Consider the following 19,720-nt stretch of genomic DNA (forward strand, 5'->3'; position numbering starts at 1 on the left):
CATTTTAAAGGGTTAAGTGAAATACTGAGTATACGATTTAGTTTGAAATTTAACGTATAACAACCTGTAACCTTTATTTTTTCTCTCGACGTCCGCTTTTCCCCACCCGTTTGGTTCCTTCGTAGCTGCGTGTGACGTCAGATCTGGTGACGTCACTGGACAGGCGAGATCTCGACCATCGGCACTTCTTATACTAGTAGGTGTAACACGTAAGTCGTTTTGAGGTGAATGGTTGGTGTTTGAGGAAATTTGAGTATAAATAGGTCGTTTGCAAGCTCTCTTAGTTGAGCTGGGACATTTTTCATCCGACGTTGGACGGAACACATCTGCGACTTCCAACAGAGCGTTGTGCGTCCTCACCGGAAGATTTCCGGAGGACTCAAGAAGATGTAGAAAGTGGGGCGGGAGGCAACCGGTATAAGAACGCAGATCTAAATTCTTTCGTACATCCTGTGAAAATGAAAGTGGTAAAAATGCGGGACAGGCCCTTAATGGTTATGAAAGAGCATTTGGACAGAGACTTGGTTAAGAAAAAGCATTTGGACAGAGACTTGGTTAAGAAAAAGCATTTGGACAGACCGTTGGTTATGAAAAAGATATAAGAATACGGTCACTGTGTTTACGGTTTGTTCGCCTCTCACCTTTTTAGTACCAGCAGGCGCACTGTTTCTTCGCCCACAAACGGCGTGTTCGAATTGCAGGGGGATTCTCGCGCTCTGCCTCGCATCCTCACTCCACCTCTTCATGCCAGAAGCACTATTTTTAGTGACAGTAGGCACCGCCCACTTTCGATCGATAGGAACCGCCGACATTTGAGTTACAACCTGCGCGGAAACATCACGACTTACTTTCCTGCTTTGCTCTGATTGCAGAACGTGATTTCCCAAGAGGTACGGGGGTGGAGGACAAGCTCGTGTCTCGTCAGTTCTGTTTCTTACAGTTCCAGCATATACCTCTGACATGGACTCCATTTTTGCTCCAATTTTATACGTAGACGATTCTGCTTCAGGCCGACTTAAAACACGAACTGCTTTGTTAGTAACTCCCTGCACATTTTCCGCTGGTTTCTTGCTTAAGTCCAGCGGTAAGTCGTCACACAAGTTTGAGGTTTCAGCAGATGAGGTTACAGGTTTCGGTAGGTCAGCGATCACTTGATTGCTTGCCAGCATACGCTTATGGAACTCGATCAAGTATTCTTGTGGAGAAACGTCACTCAAACGGACACCGCTGCGGCCGTTTACATGCTGGCTTGCAGCAGGCGCAAAAGAAGGCCATTGCATTACTTTATGTGCGATGGCGAGACGGCGCGATTCTTCCTGACTACGAAGCAAGGCATTTTCGTTTGGGGAACGTGTTTTCAAATTTTCACTTTCGGTTTCGCTCGTATTGTGTGGTGATGGTACGTGACTTTGTGACGTCGGAAAGCCAGAGTTTCTTGTTGGAGGACTTTGTTCCCGCTTAACCAATAACGGTTCTTTGTTAGTTGACCCCGTCGAACCGTGTTGTGACGTCGGCGCGTCATTCTTTTGTTGTGTTGGGTGACGTAACAATGGCGAAGACTGCGTCACTTCCGGAGGAACGCGAGTTGTTTGAATCTAAAAGTTTCAAGAATAGGTTTAGTTAAAGAAAAAACGGTGGTGTTTTTAAAAGATCGCTTCGATAAGCTTGCTAATCACATGAATATGGCTGCAGGCGATTGACTCACGGGTCACGAATTGGCCATAAAGCATAAATTCTTCAGCCACAACCTACCCCTTTAGGCCGTAAATCAAAAGTCGTGAATTTTTTGCATAAAAATAGATTTAGTTTGTTTAAATCGATAGTTTAGTGCTCATAAACAACGGGAAACTCCTAACAATAAACATACAGAAGGAACTGTGTGCGGTTTTAAGATGGAAAGTACACAATATATATAACAGTTGCGCATACTGCTTGAGGCGTCTTTGTTCAATTTTCGACTTACATGGAATATGGAATTTTCTGTTCGTGTATCCATGTAACACCGTTTTTCGTTTTACAAAATTCGGCGAACAGTTTATGTAATATGGTAGGGTGGGGAAGATGGGACACCTTTAGCACAGAATATCCCGATCGTGTTTTATACAATTAACAACGGTCTATGGGAGTTGCGAGGATACGGTTTTATAATTTTTTAAATGGTTTTTGTTTACTACCAAATTTGGACAGAAAATAGAATGAACAGGTGTCCCATCTCCCCCCATCCTACTATATAAAACAGCCTGTACCTGTCTTCTGTAATGGGCGCCCAGTTTCTTATATTCGATCAACGGACCCTCGTTTGTACAGCGTTCTCGCTTTGTGTCGTACGGCGACTCGTAGAATGCCAGCAGCTCACTCATTGCGCGGTCTTCTCTTGCGCTTGACACCTGTCCTGCAGTTTCGCCGTAACTGGTACGCACATTGGGGTTTCCGCCAAGCTGTATTGGGTATTTAGTTAAAGGCGTGACGTGAGATACGCTTTTGTGTTTGCGTTCCTATAATGATAGCAACGTCAGCATGCACCTTACATGGTAATATGCCACTCGTATCGTATGAGGCCTTTTGGTGCATTGTTCGCTTTACAAAGAATATACGTTATATATATATAACTGCTGACTTATGCACTGTTTGCGTTTTATCAAAAACTACAAGATGCATGTTATAGTATATGATTATAATTTATCGTGGTAAATTACCTATTAACAATATTCATTAACGCAAAACATGCAAAGCCAAAAGTACAGAAAAATCCTAAACTGTCCAAAATCAATTACGATCAACGACAGCATGAGTATAGTAATACAATTCATCCGCATTGGTAAAAAAAACTTGCAGTGACTTATCCATAATTGTGAATCTAAATTTTAGTTTTAATTTGCAGAGGTGCATACGCATGACTTACTTCTAAAATTTTCCTGGCCGCTTTTACGTTCGATTGTCTTGCAGCTAGAATAAGCGCAGTAACCCCGCCTCGGTTTTCCTGCCAACAAAAGTCAATGAATGAGTTACGTCAAAAAGCGTTCATGCCTGTTCGGATATATTAGTATCTGTGCTCTCTCCACGTGTTTGAGTACAAAAATCGTGGTGTTATTTTCAGCTGATACATGCAGCTCAAGACTCGATTTGCCCGGGGCTGATACGAAAATGGCAATCCGCCAAAACAATCGGCGCGTTCATACACCGTATATCATTCTTAGCTAAAGCAATACCGTATTTTACGAAATGTCTAAAAAACAGTTTAGTTATAATTTCTTTACAATTTTTCAGCAATGGAAAAAATCCCACTCACCAAAGCGTTGATGTCGGCGCCAGCTTTGTACAAGATTTCTATGGCCACGTCGTCGTCCCTTTGGGCAGCGAGGTGTAACGGAGTCAAGCCTGTTCACACAAAATCAGGTAATTTCCTATCAATTTCCTATTGCTGAGCTGAGCACCGGACATGCAATACAATGGTAACGGTCAATACAGGAAATCATTAAAATTCACTCAAAAATCTCAGCAAACACGTTGTTCGTGTCCACAAAATCGGTGTGCCTCGAGCTATGCACTTTCTCGTACTGCATACCCACAGGGCTGTGGACATGAACGGACGAACAAAATACGAACACCGAAACTAAACCCACATATATATCGTATATAAACCCTAGTGTGTAAAGGAGAAAATTGACGCTCATATGACATAACTGCTGCGTACGCGGTTTGCTATTTAAAAGTTGCCTTTTCTGAAACGTCTCTACACTAAAGCTTATATAATTGAAATGTACTATATATGTTCTGCAAAGCTGCCTGTAAATATGCCACTCTGCAATTAGGAATAGCCTACAAATACGCCTGCCCCCGCATACTTTTTCCTGACTTGTGAATCAGCCGGCTAAATGCTGAAATTTTATAAGCATAACACCCCGGGGCAAGCGCGCGAGCCACATCAGCCATTTACTTGTACTACCAATTCTTACAGTTTCGGTTATGACTCAGGAACACGCGTCACAGAGCCGGAAATGCTTGCGGGCCTAGAAATTATATGTGGGTTATTTAAAGCTTACGCAGGCCGTCGGATCCATAACGATTTCCTTTGCTTGAAGCTTTGAAATTTATGCAAGTATAACAGGTTCGCTTTACGTTTGTTTCCATTGCAGTTAAACTCTAATTGACTGCGGCTACCTTTGCTTATAAGGACCACGTATATAACACAGTGTTTATAAAATCCGCTGTACAAAAGCGCATACATACTCATATTATACTTAAACGGTTTAGCTTTCAATAAAGCAAAGACGTTTTTGAATGCAAGTTTCTATATTCGTTCATACGCAGTAGCTGTACCTAATCAGAGCAAAAAAACAAATCATTTTTTAATAACCTGGAAACCTGTCTGAGTATTGCAGCACCGGTGACATTTAAAATTCTGTCAACCGACCAAGCTACTATCAAATTACATTTGCCGGCTGTCAAACTCTGGCACGATTAGGCTGTCGACTTCCCCCGAACTTCAAAACTCCGGTTTCGTTAACGATAAAAACGCTTCTCATAACGCATCCCCAGAAGGAACTAATTGAACGCGTGTGCTTTGCGGTCAAGCGCAGTTTCGGTCTGTTCGCGCAAGCGCTACGCTAAAGTATAGACGACCGCTTGGTTTTGAGTCGAGCCCACCGCGGGCGAATTGGCTTGCCATTCGAAAACGAAGGTATAAAGTCAAAACGCGCGTTGCCTCCGGGCTACCTCGAACTATATTTGTCAATGGGTATAATACTGTAATATTGCTGTTTACGTGCTTCACTGTTGGTTGCAAGCGAATACTTTAACATATATAGTAGGGTGGGAAAAACGAGACACCTTCAGCACGTTGTTAATTGTTTTAAAGAATTAACAACGGTCTGTGAGAATCGCGAGGATACGGTTTTATAATTATTTAAATGTTTTTTGTTTACCACTAAATAGGACAAGAAAATACAATGAAAATATGTCCTATCTTTCCCCCTATACATATGACGTCAAACCACTTTTACCTGTTACGATATCACACCTTAGTCAAATAATTTGGATCTTTTAACCTAAACAATGCTCAATACGTCTACTCTAGATCATTAATCTATAGCCAGCTGTTTCCTTGCATTTTAGTTTCATAGTTTTCTCGAACGTTTTCTCTGGCGGGCAAAACGAGGCAGCTTTCGCCAGCGAAAATCGGAAGCAATTCGATTTACATTGCAGCGCTCAAAACAAAAACTCGCAATTTTCAACAGCCATGCGGTATGTACGTTTGGGGCGAGGGCTTTCCGAGAAAGCTTCGTCAAAATTCGTGACCGTACAAAATGCGCTTTACACTATTTCTGCATGCAGACTCGCACGAGTTTGTGCGTCACCGAATCTGTGTGATAATTTGACTGCGTCTTTGTCCGCGTTTTCTCGCGGCTAAATTTCCACGCTACTTTGCGAACTTGGCTAGCTTAGCGCGCTTTCAGCTTACAAAACCTACCGAGTTCGCGCGACCTTTTAATCTCATAAAGATTGATTAGACAGCAGTATAAATCACACACAATCATATTCTCCTAGAGATTTTGCTTTTTTTGACACCAGACGAAACTGAAACCATAGTATATTTAAGTATACTATACTGAAACCGCTATTTTAGGAAGTGGCCGCGTTTCACATCAGTAAATCATTCTAACATTCATTATAAAATGACAGAAAAATTGTATTTTAAACCCTGCACATATTTTATCACGTTATTGGTGTAATGTAATTTTACTAGATAGAAAAATATAGAATTATTTGTAGCTTGTAATTTTTCCCTGTCACTATTTTACAAAACGGCGCATTTCAGGGGTTTACCATACCCGCCTATATTTACCCAAAAAGCACGCGTTATAGTGTTGCATTACGTGATTCAGGCAGTTTTGAAACTGAGTTATCGCATGTCTGCCAAATAAAGTCTAGCACAAGTAGGACATCCATAAAAAGACATACTTCTCTTGAGAATTATCACATAAGCCGATTTTGTCCTCAATATATCTTTTTATTCATATATATCTGTCATTGAATCATGCATGTGTATAGTAAAAGTGGGGAAAGATGGGACACCTCTTTTCGTCCCATTTGGTTATAAACAAAGAACATTCAAAGAATTATAAAACTATATCTTTACGACTCCCAACGACTTTTGTTAATTGTTTAAAACACAATCTGGATTTTTGTATTTTATGTGCTAAAGGTGTCCCATCATACATATATTACCCAATATATTACCCAATCCGAATATATATAGAAATGAATATAAATAGTAATTTACCATATATGTTACGTTCCTCTACGTCCCTGGTCCGTGACGCTCGTGTTAGCATCCGCAAGGTGGCGTGTTGAGTCAACTTTGAACTGTATTTCACCGCTAGATGGATTCCGTTGTTGCCATGGCGATCTGTGACCGTACTTACGTTGGGGTCGGTCTTAATCAGCAACCCGACCAAAACAGGATTATCAACAATAATGGCCACGTGGACTGGCGCCTGTTAAATGTATGAATGAATAAACGTATTTATTTAACCCTTGAGAAAAACGACAGGTATTTGTCATACATCGGGTTTTAGTTACGATTTGTCTAATATAGTAGGGTGGGGGATGGGACACCCTTTCATTCTATTTTCTCGTCCCATTTGGTATTTAGCAAAGAACATTTTAAAGACCTATGAAACCGTATTATCACGACTCCCATTGACCGTTGTTTAGTGTTTAAAACTTAGGATATTTGGATATTATGTGCTAAAAGTGTACCGTCTTTCCCCACCCTAATATACATAGCTTTGTGGATTTTGATTTTTATCTGCGAACGCCCTGCAAGGCTGACCACAGCAGTATCTAGTCCCAAACACCTGAGTTTCGGGTCCAAACTACTAGCCACGGTGACAGCCAAATACATAATGATATAAATAGCATTTACAATATAAAGGTAGTGCCTGGTAACTAAGTCTGCGACACATTTCCAGTGTTGTTATTTTTATTTTATGGAATTGGAAATTCTTTCACGTCTGCCTGCAGCAGTTCGGAGAATTCGACACGTATGTTAAACCAACCGTGGTTGGCATAGCGTCGACGATTATATACAACGTATTTTGTGGATTTGGAGGTTAAATGAGTGGAACAAAAATAAACAACAAGGCGGCGAAAATACCATTGCTTGCGAGTAACAAAGATAAATAATGGAACACATTTCCTGAATGCTTAAAAAAAATAATTTAGTTGGTGTACAAAAATAGCACCGTCAAATAATACCAACAAAGTTTATCGACCGGTAAAAGTTTGTGTGAAAAAATAGAATTACAACAATTACGAATTACAAAATCGAAATTGTTTACAAAACGAATATAATTTTGCAACACGCGTAATTGTCGAAACATCGGTTTTTATCATTACGAAATACACAATCCGTTGTTAGATGGTTTGCTTGTAACCAGGTTTGACATAGTTTTCGACATTTTGTTTTCCAAGCAAAAAATGTATCGATGAACTCAGTACACCTGTATATCAATCAGTGCAAGAAAATAGCTATAGGGCATATATGTGAGGCCACAGACCGCCTGAGCTTTGGTGACAGAAACGGATTTCTATATCTATCTTCGTTTCGCTACTTCTTTTATAGTATAGAAATTTCCCCTGTTGTGCTGTTGCTAAATTCACACGCTCTTTGAAATTCCCAAAAGGGAATTACCCGTAGGTTAAACAAAACGACATTGGTGAAACGACTTTGGGGGTTTTCCTGCATTTTTTGCGCGCTTAGTTAAACCAGCGTATTTTGCTTTTAGTATACGAAAAACGTTTACATTTGTTACCATTAAAAATCTGTTGGAAATGTTATGTAAATTGTTTTATTGATGGTAAGATAAAGGTGTAGCCTATTCGTTAAACTTTTTGACATAAATGTCAATTTAAATATAAAGTACTGTGGGAAAAAATGGGACACCTATGGCACATAATATTCAAACACCTTGATCGTGTTTTAAAAAATTAGCAACAGTCTATGCCTATGGGAATCGTAAGAAAACGGCTTTTTAATTCTTTGAATGTTCTTTGTTTAATATCAAATGTGACGAGAAAATAAAATGAAAAGGTGCGTCTCGTTTATTCCTACCACCCTACTATACCACATTTACCGTAACTATACGGCAAGCGCTAGAAAAATACAATTAAAACATGTGTGAAGTCGTGTTTGAAGTATAACAAGCAATAACTTGCGCCCTTTTGGGCTTTTGTATTTAACGCATTGCAAATACAAAACTATAAACGGGCCCGCGGCGAAAAGTTTCTGTCAAATTTGAAAATTTCGAAGGGTATCAACTCAGTGGTAAGGCCTATGAGATTTTTTGCCGGCGGCTGTGATTCTATTTTGCGGTGACCAGATTGGCTGTACCTGCTGGCAGCCAGTGACCACAAAGCGGTCGACTATATGCGATGCCACTTCGATTAAAAAATGACTCAGTGTCGCTTTATTTCAAATGACCGGTCGGGAGAACCCAGTAAAATTTATAATTATTTATTTAAACTGCTGCGCAAGTTTACTAATATTTCAAATCCATGTAAGTTTATTACATAATATTAAAAAATACACTATTAGCAAATAATATCTAAAAATACACCTTTAGCAAATGAATGAATGAATGAATGAAACTTATGAAAAATAATATCCTATAATATCGTAAAACACACTTTTAGCGCGCTTTATGGGAATAGTGAGGGTACTGCAATTTAATTATTTGAAAGGTATTCGTTTACTTTTAAAAAATTGGCATATTTTAATCTGTGCAAATCAATTTTGATTTTATAGCTTCTGCAATGTGGCTCAGGCCTCACAAGGCAGTATTGTTTGTAAATTTTGTTTGTAAATTTTACGTGTCGTATTTGGATATAATAGGAATTTAAACTAAAGGAAGCAGCAACGAGCCTGTATTTATAGTGATGACACATTTCATGAATAACGATACCTCCCCAATGGGCTAGCACAACGAGCTGCATGTTGTACGTTTTGTACTTTCATAACTTAAATACGTGAATTTATTGATACCTATAGTTAACGGCGCTAAGCTATTTTAAAATCTATTCGGACATTTTATTCAGTTAAAACGCGATTAATTTTGTAGGCGATACACGAGCGCAATCAAATATACGCCATTTTAAAAAGCGGGAAACATGTTCATACATATTTAACTTATTTTTAAACAATTTATAATTCGTAAAGATATTTCAAATTTACAAGGCAGGATTTTTGGGGCAAAATTACCTGTACTAAGTAGTTTCTCATGTTGGGGGATATCCCATTTCGCTTCAGCACGCTCAAAATCGTAACTACAGCTTCGATATTTTCGTGAGCGATTGCGATGTGTAGCGGTCTGCAAAACATAATGCAATTTACTTTTCGAACTTTACTACGTAGTTGACTAGAATTAATGAATAAATATATCTTATAAATGTGCGTGGAGGGCAATGATATATATATTATCTCTTTCCCAAAGACACGCATGTCCGCAGTGACAGCCACGTAACGGTTATCTGGTAAAACACACAAATTCTAAGAATTGCCTTTGTTTTAAAATAGACCAAGATTTTATAAGAAAAAAATAGCTGTTAGGGAATTACTACGATATATAAAATATATCCTTATAAGTATAAGCGCATGTATAGACGTTCCGAGTATGTATCCACCATCGAATGCTTATTCTCTTCATCAAAAGGATCCTATTAGCAGCGTTATTTATTTTATTTTATGGTACGTGTTATGAGACTAAACAAGAAAAATAATGAGATCAGTAAAACCAACGGTGTAAATTTTATGGTTATTTAGGTGAGTTGCAGGCGGAGATATTTCATTACTATCGCCTATTGCCTATTTACCTCTCTTTTCTTCTGTATTCAGCTTTCGTCGTATTGTTTTTAATACGAAAATAAAAAAAAACAAACAGTAATAATATAGTAGTGTAGGGGAAGATAGGACACCTTATTATCCTATTTTCACGTCACATTTAGGTAGTTAACAAAGAAAATTTAAAAAAAATCGTATCTTCAAGACTCCCATAGGCCATTGTTAATTGTTTAAAACACGATCAGGATATTCTCTGCTAAAGGTGTCCCAACTTCCCCACCACACTGTAATCAAAAACTTACGTATCTCCATCTGCGTCCATGCTCAGTGCCCACACTTTCTCTTTTCTGTTTCTTTCTTTCTCCTTCAGAGCAATCCTCGTTTGCTCTGTCGCGGTAACTTCCATAGAGGATGTCGTATTATAATTATGTTGCGCTAATTCTAAAGGGCTATACTTTGCGAAGGGTGCCACGATACTGTATTCTCTGTTTTAATCATTCCAAAAAAGAAATAAATAAATAAACCTGCACGAAACAAAGAGCTTTTTAGTAAACTGATTAAAATCTAAACGACCGTCTTTTTATTTCTGTATGTTTAATTCGAATCATTTGATTTTAGTATTTAAATAAAACATTTTTTCGAAAATTAAATACTTTGTTGCGTACAGATTTACGCACTTTTGCGCACTGGTTATAAATCGACCTAAAACTGTGCTCTTAAAATGCACCGATAATTTTCCCGCTTTACTCGACCTTGTACCTCAACGCGGGGCGCATAGTAACGTCCCACCCCCGGGCCATGTAGTGCGGTATTGACTCTGGTTTAGGAAACACACCAGCCAGCATGGGCGTCTTCCTGGATTTTTCGCTCGAAGCGCAAAAGTTTTAACTTATTCGTGCAGCCGGTCAGGGTCATGAGCACGAAGTTTTTTTTTGTATGCGCTTATCTTGCCATCTCTTCACGATGTGTCGGTTAGTGCCATTTTGGGCAATATATAGTACACGTTTGATATAACGTTCTCACGTATTTTCTCTCACTTTCCAAAACGGTTATTTACAAATACCGAAAAACCGGTCAAATGGGCCAATTAACAAACTTTTCTCAATTTCCGTTTCTTTGCGTTTTCTCTTTTTAAAGGTTAATGGGTCCCAAATCACGTTTTACGTCAAACGTGTGTCTCTTAACTTAGACTAGTATACTTTCAGTGAAAAAAATGCGGATTAGAATATAGTAGGGTGGGTGGAATTGGGACATCGTTTCATTCTATTTTCGTTTCATTCTAAACCGTATTCTTGCCACTTCCATAGACCGTTGTTAATTGTTTAAAACACGATCATGATATTCGAATATGATGTGCTAAAGCGGCCCCATCTTACCCCACATACACAGTACTATATTTCATAACTTAACTAAAAAATGTTCTGTCGAGGCTACGCAATACACAATTTAGTTTTTTTATTTACTTTATAATAATAACTTATATACTTGAGTAAAATCCGGCAAAAATGTGAGGAAGACCTTTTTTGGGGGCAGTTTGAAAAACCGTTGGTATCCAGCTCAAGTTTGCGACTTTACGATTTTCAGATCTTTTTGAAGACTTTCTCTCAAGTGTTTCGATTACATAATTGCAGGCCACCGAAATTCCAGGACAGCGTAGTCATGACGACATACAATTTTGCTTGGCAGATAATAAGGAGAAAATCCCACGACGGCTTCTCCAAACAAGTTCCCTAAATAAATCAAATAAAATTAGATTTAAAAATAAAATTTAGAAGCTGTTTTAATTCCCATGTCGCTTTAAAATTTCCACCTTAAAAAATCACCCAAAAAGATGAAGAATGGGCTATTGTATTATTAGTATGGCAAAAAGCGCCCGGTACAAATGTATCAGTTGGAACAAATATAGTAGGATGGGGGAAGATGGGACACCTTTTCATACTATTTTCTCGTCCCGCATGGTAGGAAACCGTCACACAAGCCAACCTTTTTTACTCTTTTCTAGTGCAAAACTAGAAAAAGCTTATGCCTTTTTATTCCTATGCGTACAAGAATTTTTTTAGCACTATTGTTAATATAACACCACTTTTTATGGTTTTACTTGAAATCAACTAAGTATTTTGAGACGTTAAAACTTGCGTTTTTTTATAATACGTTTTAGCAACTGCCCCACTTGCGTTTTAGCGTTTTGGGTAGGACATTTTAAATCGTTCATTGTTTCGTACCAACGTTGTATAAAGTGTATTTAAAATATGAAGGACAATGGGATAATAATGATGGTTGTGACGTATAATAAAATATGAAGAACAATGGGATAATAATGATGGTTGTGACGTATAATAGGCCTTCTAATTTCAAACGTAAAATGTGAATTATCAGGCCGTATCTCTAGTAGGCCGTGGTGGGTCATAAGTTGTTTATTTTAGTATGGCTGGCAAATGGGAGAACTCATTATAAACAAGCGACTTGAAGCATTTGTCGTTAGTGTTTTGCCCAAGAACACATACACCCACAATAATAACAGCGACGAGCCTTGAACCCATCTCCTCTAGATTAGAGACAGGCGCGCTAAACAGTGTGCCACGGCGCTAAACTATGTTTTCATAAATCTCGTGTCTTACAAGAATACAAGTTCCCAAGAATACTAGTTTGTAGCTGATTGCTTTATCGATATGTATTTTTTCTATGTGTGGTAAGCTTTTGTTGAGGAGCTGAGATTTAAACATGTATTTAATTGTTTAAAAAGTATTATGCTCATAAATTTGGTATTATATTTTTTGACAGAAATGAGGACCTTTCAGAGGGATTCATACAAGCTGATCAACTATCAAGGAAACTTTGTGTCTTCCTTGATCTCTGCAGCTCCCTGCAGTCAACACACCAAGGTACTACTTTATATTACAATTGTATTGAATATAGCATGTATTGGTTAGTAACCTAATTAATTTGGTTGTGTATTAATTTGGTTGATTAAAACTCCACAAACTAAGCATACACAAACTCCACATACTAAGCATACAGATAATTTAGGTTGCAAACTACATTTAATCTAAATTTGTAACAATTATAAATACAGCAGTGTAAAACACTTTAACTTATTTTGAATTAACTTATTAGTTTTGAAAGGTTATAAAATTTAAACCAACAAAAGTGTTTCTACACATTTATGGAAACAGTTGCACTATTATGTTATCATACAAGTTGTTTCATTATGTTACCATACAAGTTGCAAAGAACTGCTCTGGGAAGGTTTTTAAAGCCAATTTTACATTTTGGAGCTGGTGTTTAAATTATCTGAACTAATGATACATTCATAAGCATGGTATGAAACTTTGTGTCTTCCTTAATCTCTGTCACTCCCTGCTGTCAACCCTACCAACACACCAAGGTACTACCATCTATTGTATTTGTAATTATACACTACATAAAAAAACACAATTGGAAAATGTAGTGGTAGAAACACTAAATTTAGATAGGAAATCCAATTAGATGCTTTAAGGCAAAATCGAACAAATTTAAGAAATTGAAATATTTAGTAGGATAAACTCGCAAAAGCTTTAAAAATCTAAACAAGTATTTAAATTTGTTAATAATAATTTTTTTAATATTTATAAAATACAACGTAAGAGTTCTGAGTATTATAAAGACTGTTTTAAATGCACTACTTCTGACAAGTCACCGTTTTAGCCCCATTTCATAAAGTTGTTTATCCTAAAAGTTCTAGAGCATTATCACACATACGCCTACAACATCCACACCACTCTGCATCAAACATCTCATTTTGTTCTTCCAACATAAAGCACTTTAGAAAATGAAAAGTAACTATAGTGTTAACAGACATTTCATGAGATACTTTCATACCAGTTGCAATAATTTCTTGTACACCATGGAAATTCCATAAAAATGAATCAAGAAAGTTTTTTAAACCGAAGTGACATATTGCAAGTAAAAAATAATTTAGAGGTTGATAATATTTGAAGTCTCTACCTTGAAATGAGGGGATTTTATGTAATGCTGTCAAAGCTTCTTTGAAATGTTGTAAACTCAACATAGTTACAACCCTTGAATGTAAATTTCTAAAACACATCTGATTGCTTGTATAGTTTGCATTCAAATGACACAGCTTTAATAAACTATTCGACACAGCAAGAGCTGATTCATGATTCCCAGATATTTGTAAACCAGAAGCAAACTTATACATAGCTATCCAGCAGTTTATAAATTGTTTTTCATCTTTTTTTCTACAAATGAAACTGCTTCGGCCAATACAGTCAAGCAACAGATTTTTTAAATTCTTTTCCTTATTGCTTATTTCACAAATGCGTATGAGTGTGTAAAATGCATGTGCCATAATAACAAAAGTTTCATCTTCAGATTTACAATACTTCAATGCTTTTCTTCCAATCTTCCGAACAAGGTCGGGCATCGCAAAATTTGATGGCATAGCAATTAACAACATTGCAGTTTCAAAATGAAGCTCTGTTGTATCTTCTATAAATATTTGGCATTCAGTTACAAATTCTTGCTTCATTTGCCACATAACGAATGTATGCATTTTGGATCTCAGGTTTTCTACTTTACTATCAAATAAGCTGAAATCATGATCTTTCAAGAACTTAGTAAGCAGTACTACAGTATTAGTAAATTCAATCAAACTTGTTTTGCCAACTAGATCTTTTAAATTCAAAAATACTCCTTCAAAATCTTTAACAGAAATGTCAGAAATACTATCTTCTTGCTTTTCATACTTCATGTACATTTTCAATCTTATCTCCAATGCCACAGCCACCATAAACTTTAATTGGTGTGTGATTTGTTCATTGAAAATTCCAATCTCTTTTAATTCATCCAATATATCAAAGCAAGAGGATTTTTGGATGTAATGAAATCTGCCGAGAGCTATTATGAATAAAGTGGCATTTCTGTATATCAGACGTTTTATATTATTTTTTTTGACATTAAATCTAGATTCTATGATTTCGTCACGTATACTGAAGTTTAGTAGATCCTCTTCTACCTGTTTTTTCACTTTTACGAAGTCACTAGTTATGTCATTTGCAACAACAATTAAGTTTGCTCTTTGTTTAAAATCTTTATACAAAGATTGATCACCAGCTACGTAGCAAGTTTTGGACAAAATATCAGCAAGATGATATCCTTCATTCAAATCGACTTCACTGTCCAAGTATTTTACCATTTCCGCTACTGGCTTAATTAATTCTGTTTTCCAAGGCTTGTTTTTAGTTTGCTGTTGCCTGCCAAGAGGCATTTTGCTGGTCTGTGGCAGCATGCTATCGAAGCAGACTCCTCTGGGAAACATGCCATCATAAAACCAGTTTTCCTTCTCACCGTTTAGTGTTGGAATTGCGACTGCAGGAATTATGGTTTCTCCGAGGTTGATGACAATAATGTGAAAGATAGTGGTAAACCACCTGAAGTATCCCATAACCTTCTTTCTTTTCTTTTTTTTCATGTTCCCAACTTTATCATCCAGAACAATAACATGCTCAAAATCAGAATACAGAGTAATCTGGGCACAAGCTAATGACCCCATTCCTACAACTGTGTATTTACACGGTGGCTTCCCCATTATCTTTTCACATTTGTCAGACACATACTTCATTAACTCAGTGTAATTTGCGGTGACATCATGTTGCATTTTTCTCACGCTGTCTATTTTTTGTTTCTGCAAAGCAACAAGTTCTTCTCCTTTTACATCATCTGGTATTAAAAGAAGTTCAACACTTTTTAATTCTTCTCGGTAATTTTCAAGTTTCCGCTTCACTTCTATTGAAAATTGGACCAAATTTTCATCTTCAATTTTTGCCTTTGCTGCATTAAGAACAGTGCTGCACAAGTTGTCCAAATTTTTTTTTATTTCTGTATTTCCCTTGTCCCGAATAATAGCTGCATTGAAAAGTGCAGCACTGCGTATATAGTTTAACTTTTCATGTTCAGTATTTGCTGCATATAACTTGGCCATTCCATGAAATGCTTGTGATGATTTTTTTAAATCAACTTCTTTATTGTCCTTATCACAAGCCAGCTTCAACTGTTCAACAAGTCTGGCTTCCTCTTCACATTTTTCACTTCTGTCTGGATGGTGTATTTCCATTACAAAAATAATAGTAATAAATTTTTTTTTACCTCTTTCTGTAAAGTAGATTTTTCTAGATTATTTATTTACTCTGAAGTCATGTTTTTGAATAATTATAACTAGTGGCGTTTATTTTATAAAAATGTAGGGGTTGCGACAGTAGATTGTAGAACACATCATAATACCGTCCACGTGTGACGTAACATTGTTTAACTTGTAGGTGCAGTATTGTTTGTGATACAATATGGGACTTTTAAACTTGTAATTGCGCAACATAAAAGTTGTTAGAAAAGTCTAATAACAAATTATTAAACCTGTGTTATAGAGTAAATATGATACGGCTTTGTTTGCTGATCAATTAATGATCAGAAAGTACTACAGGTCTTTGAATAAATTAAACACGTACCAATAACACCAGTAAACAGAACGTTAAATATAATATTGTAAATTCACTTCGCTTTCACATTGTTAAACCCAGTAAGCATATAGTTGGGTGGGGGAAGATGGGACACTAGATTTTAGTAGGGTGGGGTAAGGTGGAACAAGATTTTATTCTCTTTTCACATCCCATTTGGTAGTAAACAAGAAATATTTACAGAAATATGTAACAGTAGCCCCACGACTCAAAAATAGCGCTGTTAGTTGTTTAAAACACGATAAGGTATTCATGTTACCCCTACAGTACTATATTTTATATTACCTTTGTTTAAAAACTAATTGACTTCATTACATTTTCTTAAAAGCATTTTTACCGACTGCCAGGCATGTAAAAAATAAAAATCCGGCCGATACCGGTTTGCATTTATATTTTTCCGGCAGTTTCCCCGGCGCGTGTGTTCTGACGTCAAATTTTGCATCTCTATCTATAGCCCAGCGTTCGTGCGCCGCTTTCACCATGTACGAGGCTTTTGGATATAAGCCTTACGGTTTCTCCCGCGGTCCTTCGTAGCGTAAAAATTTAAATGAAAATGTGTCAATCATATTTCGTCTTTTCCCGATCAAAGTCTGTTTTCCGCGACGATTTTCACGTGTAACACAAGCGTAAGTGTCGCGACAAACTTTGTCCGGTCAACATTGAAATTAATAATAGACGCTAGTTTAAGCAAGGAATACTCTACTAGGATTGCTACTTTAATAAAACTATAAAACTAATCGGCGATTACCAACTACAGTTTAAAACTCACAAGTTTCTACCTGCAACGAATTTTCTTTGTAATAATAATTACCGGGAATTTAATAGTGCTTTAAGATTGTCTGTGTTTTATATTCTGTAACACGAGTTGAAATATTTGTTCGTCTTGTTACGTATAACATTAGTCACAATCCCTATTATGGCGCAATCAAATACCGCAAGTGCATTACGACATAGCTAGTAATGTTACGTCACAATTGCCATTGTCTCCGCATAAATGCCGGATTTATGATAATATAAAGCTGTTTGTTACGTCAGAACTGCACGAATAGGTAACTTACGCATACGTTAACACGAAACAAAATGTTACGCAGCCGGCGAAGTAAATAAATTCCGGATTCCCACGCCGGCCGTTTTTTTTGCAGGCAGTTTTAAAAAAATCCGGCCGATGCCGGCGGCATCGAAAATAGGCACTTTTTACACCGCTGCCGACTGCAACATTAAAAGTAATGAAACAAAATATAGGTTATTTAACTCGTACATCGCACTTATTTCCTTTGTAGGATACTTCGAAATTAATACGTATTGCAAATCGTTAAGAAACTGTAGTAAAATGCCAGGTGGAGACTAATAGGTCACCTGCTCGCTAAAGCTCTCTCATTAACCTGGTAAAGTTCTGATTAGCAACCAGTTAAACACTTTACTACATGGTCCATTTAGTATTTATGGAACAATTTATTAAGGGAATTCATGGTCTACTGTAGCACAATAACAAAATTACTGTGATATAAATAAAGTTAGTTTCCAAGAGTATAGAACGCTAATGAAACTGTTTCGTTTCTACGACTCGTAATCTAATCTAATTATACCAAACAATTTAAATCGTGCACAACCTTTCTATAGCATAATTTTATGAATTTCCTCGCTATAAATATATATATGGTATAGTACTGTGGGGTAAGATGGGATACCGTTAGCACCCAACTCCCATATTTCAAAATCGTGTTGTCCCCACTTAAAAACGTTTGTTTTCATGAATTTGGACAAACTGTAATTACAAAGTAATTAGGTAATGTTAGGGCTTAACTTATATCTTAAGATGTTTAACAAAAAATAATGTTTCAATTACGATAAATGATAATAAGTTATATGAGTAGGCTTTCATTGCGTCCTCACTGATGGTAATAGTTTAATACAGGCGTCAATCGTTGTATGAAATCCTTTCTAATTAACACGTGTACTCCCAAATTCCCAGGCAGTATGACCGTTGTTTCGATAGATCGAATGACTGGAAATAGTGGCCTAATCGTTTTGGAGCGTCGAAACAGATTATAATGTCAAAGTTCGATCCTCGCCTGGCGTAACAATTAATTGGGATTTATTTTGTTTTAATAAGAGATATGGGAGACTTTTACTATATAAACCTTTTATTTATATTTGCACTGCAATGTAGACAAAGCCAAAAGTTACCAATAACTGTGTTATTTACAGGTCCTGATGTATGGCAGTTTACTTGACTCACAAGAGTTATAATCAATAAATACTAATTAATTAGACGATTATATACACTATTGTTTATAAGACAATGCTTAGTTAAAAATATTTCATCAAGTGGAATCAATTAATTAAAGTTTAATGTACATTTTGAATTTAGCGCTTTTAAAAAGACAGTTTAAAAACTCTGCTCAGTTAGGAACACTTCATGGGGTGCAATCATTCAATTAAGGTTTAAGGTATATTTGGGATTTAGCACGTTTAATGAAAAAGTAAAGTAATTGTTAGTTACTCACTAAATATGCGAGTTCAAATCTGAAAATTTAGTCCGAAATTGATGAATATATATTATGAATTAAGTTTTGTAACAAAGTAAAACTCTTGCAAAAATAAAAAAAATTAACTGGTTTTGTTTTATGTGCTGTGCTACTCACGTAACAACATAACTGCTCAGCAAAGAATACAAACATGGAAGTGTTTATTCACCATTTTAACATTAGAAATACTGTGTAATATCTTTTATACATCAATAGTCTACATAAGTAACATGAACTGCCTAACAAACTGTACACTTTTAAAGAAGTTCTGTGTTTCTTTATTCTACCTTTTCTTTCTCTGTTTTCTCTGTACCAGTTTATATACCTTGCCAAACAATTAGATCTGACTGTGATTACACAATAATGAAGGATCTATTGTTTTAGATAAGTAATACTTTAATAAAAAAACATGTTTTATTAAAATATTCAGATCTGATTGTTTAGCAATGATGTATTATTGTCAAATAAAAAGAAACTGTATAGTTTGTAGTTAATCGTATATCGCATTGGCATATCCTCACAGCACATTAACATGTTATGGATGAATGACCAACACTGTCAAACACAGGGGGCCAGACAGAAAAGAAATGACAAAATCAGTGAGGCAGAACATAAACGCAGAACATAATAGGGGAAGGGCACCACCTAACTATATTATGAACTGCTAACAATAAATAATTTTAAATGAACAACTTAGGGAGTTGGTTTGGTGTAATAGGCCAAATCTGGCCTAAATCCCAGGTCCTTAACAAAGACCTCACCCACAATGAATAGATAAAATAGAATAGAACTAATTATAACCTATGGTTTATTTGTGTGAGTGGGTGTGATTATAACTTTTA

At 36.5% G+C, this 19,720-nt stretch overlaps 3 protein-coding genes and 1 long non-coding RNA gene across 5 annotated transcripts in view; 1 reads left to right on the forward strand and 3 right to left on the reverse strand.

Moving 5' to 3' along the window:
* Nucleotides 1-3,426, reverse strand: part of LOC100183824 — a gene marked incomplete in the record, with an annotated part of 5,420 nt that extends 1,994 nt beyond the window's left edge. Inside the window, 5 exon segments of the mRNA XM_002120087.4 lie at nt 72-450; nt 642-1,595; nt 2,247-2,438; nt 2,903-2,980; nt 3,290-3,426. Of these exon segments, the coding sequence (XP_002120123.3) occupies nt 72-450; nt 642-1,595; nt 2,247-2,360 (1,447 nt within the window).
* A 56-nt stretch (nt 3,427-3,482) lies between these two features.
* Nucleotides 3,483-10,474, reverse strand: LOC113474637 (B-cell lymphoma 3 protein homolog). The gene is made up of 4 exons (XM_026836474.1): nt 10,144-10,474; nt 9,263-9,371; nt 6,284-6,497; nt 3,483-3,643 (listed from the first exon to the last, which is right to left on the reverse strand). The coding sequence occupies exons 1-4, from the start codon at nt 10,245-10,247 to the stop codon at nt 3,483-3,485; spliced, it is 588 nt and encodes a 195-aa protein (XP_026692275.1). The 5' UTR covers nt 10,248-10,474.
* Nucleotides 10,475-12,168: 1,694 nt separating this feature from the next.
* LOC113474585 lies at nt 12,169-16,013 on the reverse strand. Its single transcript, XM_026836307.1, has 3 exons — nt 14,213-16,013; nt 12,623-12,723; nt 12,169-12,493 (listed from the first exon to the last, which is right to left on the reverse strand). Exons 1-2 carry the CDS (start codon nt 15,951-15,953, stop codon nt 12,659-12,661), a joined length of 1,806 nt encoding a protein of 601 aa, XP_026692108.1. The 5' UTR covers nt 15,954-16,013; the 3' UTR covers nt 12,169-12,493; nt 12,623-12,658.
* Nucleotides 13,135-19,720, forward strand: part of LOC113474603 — a 7,849-nt gene continuing 1,263 nt past the window's right edge. Inside the window, exons 1-2 of one of the 2 annotated variants that reach the window (XR_003396298.1) lie at nt 13,144-13,226; nt 14,213-14,310. This is a non-coding gene — a long non-coding RNA (uncharacterized LOC113474603). Of the gene's footprint in view, nt 13,227-14,212; nt 14,311-19,720 lie in introns of those variants that run through there. The other variant, XR_003396299.1, reaches the window with a different exon arrangement.

The sequence above is a fragment of the Ciona intestinalis genome, chromosome 10, assembly GCF_000224145.3.
Source record: "Ciona intestinalis chromosome 10, KH, whole genome shotgun sequence".
Lineage (NCBI taxonomy): Eukaryota > Metazoa > Chordata > Ascidiacea > Phlebobranchia > Cionidae > Ciona > Ciona intestinalis.

Bases quoted from the DNA above. Each gene is read 5' to 3' on its own strand.
- LOC113474637 (XM_026836474.1), bottom strand. From the start codon at position 10,247: ATGGAAGTTACCGCGACAGAGCAAACGAGGATTGCTCTGAAGGAGAAA. The intron at 6,498-9,262 runs GTAATTTTGCCC...TACATTTAACAG, and splicing joins TGAGAAACTACTTAGTACAG to GCGCCAGTCCACGTGGCCAT. The intron at 3,644-6,283 runs GTAAATTACTAT...TTTACACACTAG, and splicing joins AGAGGAACGTAACATATATG to GGTTTATATACGATATATAT.
- LOC113474585 (XM_026836307.1), bottom strand. From the start codon at position 15,953: ATGGAAATACACCATCCAGACAGAAGTGAAAAATGTGAAGAGGAAGCC. The intron at 12,724-14,212 runs CTGAAGATGAAA...ATAAAGTAGTAC, and splicing joins AGCATTGAAGTATTGTAAAT to CTTGGTGTGTTGACTGCAGG.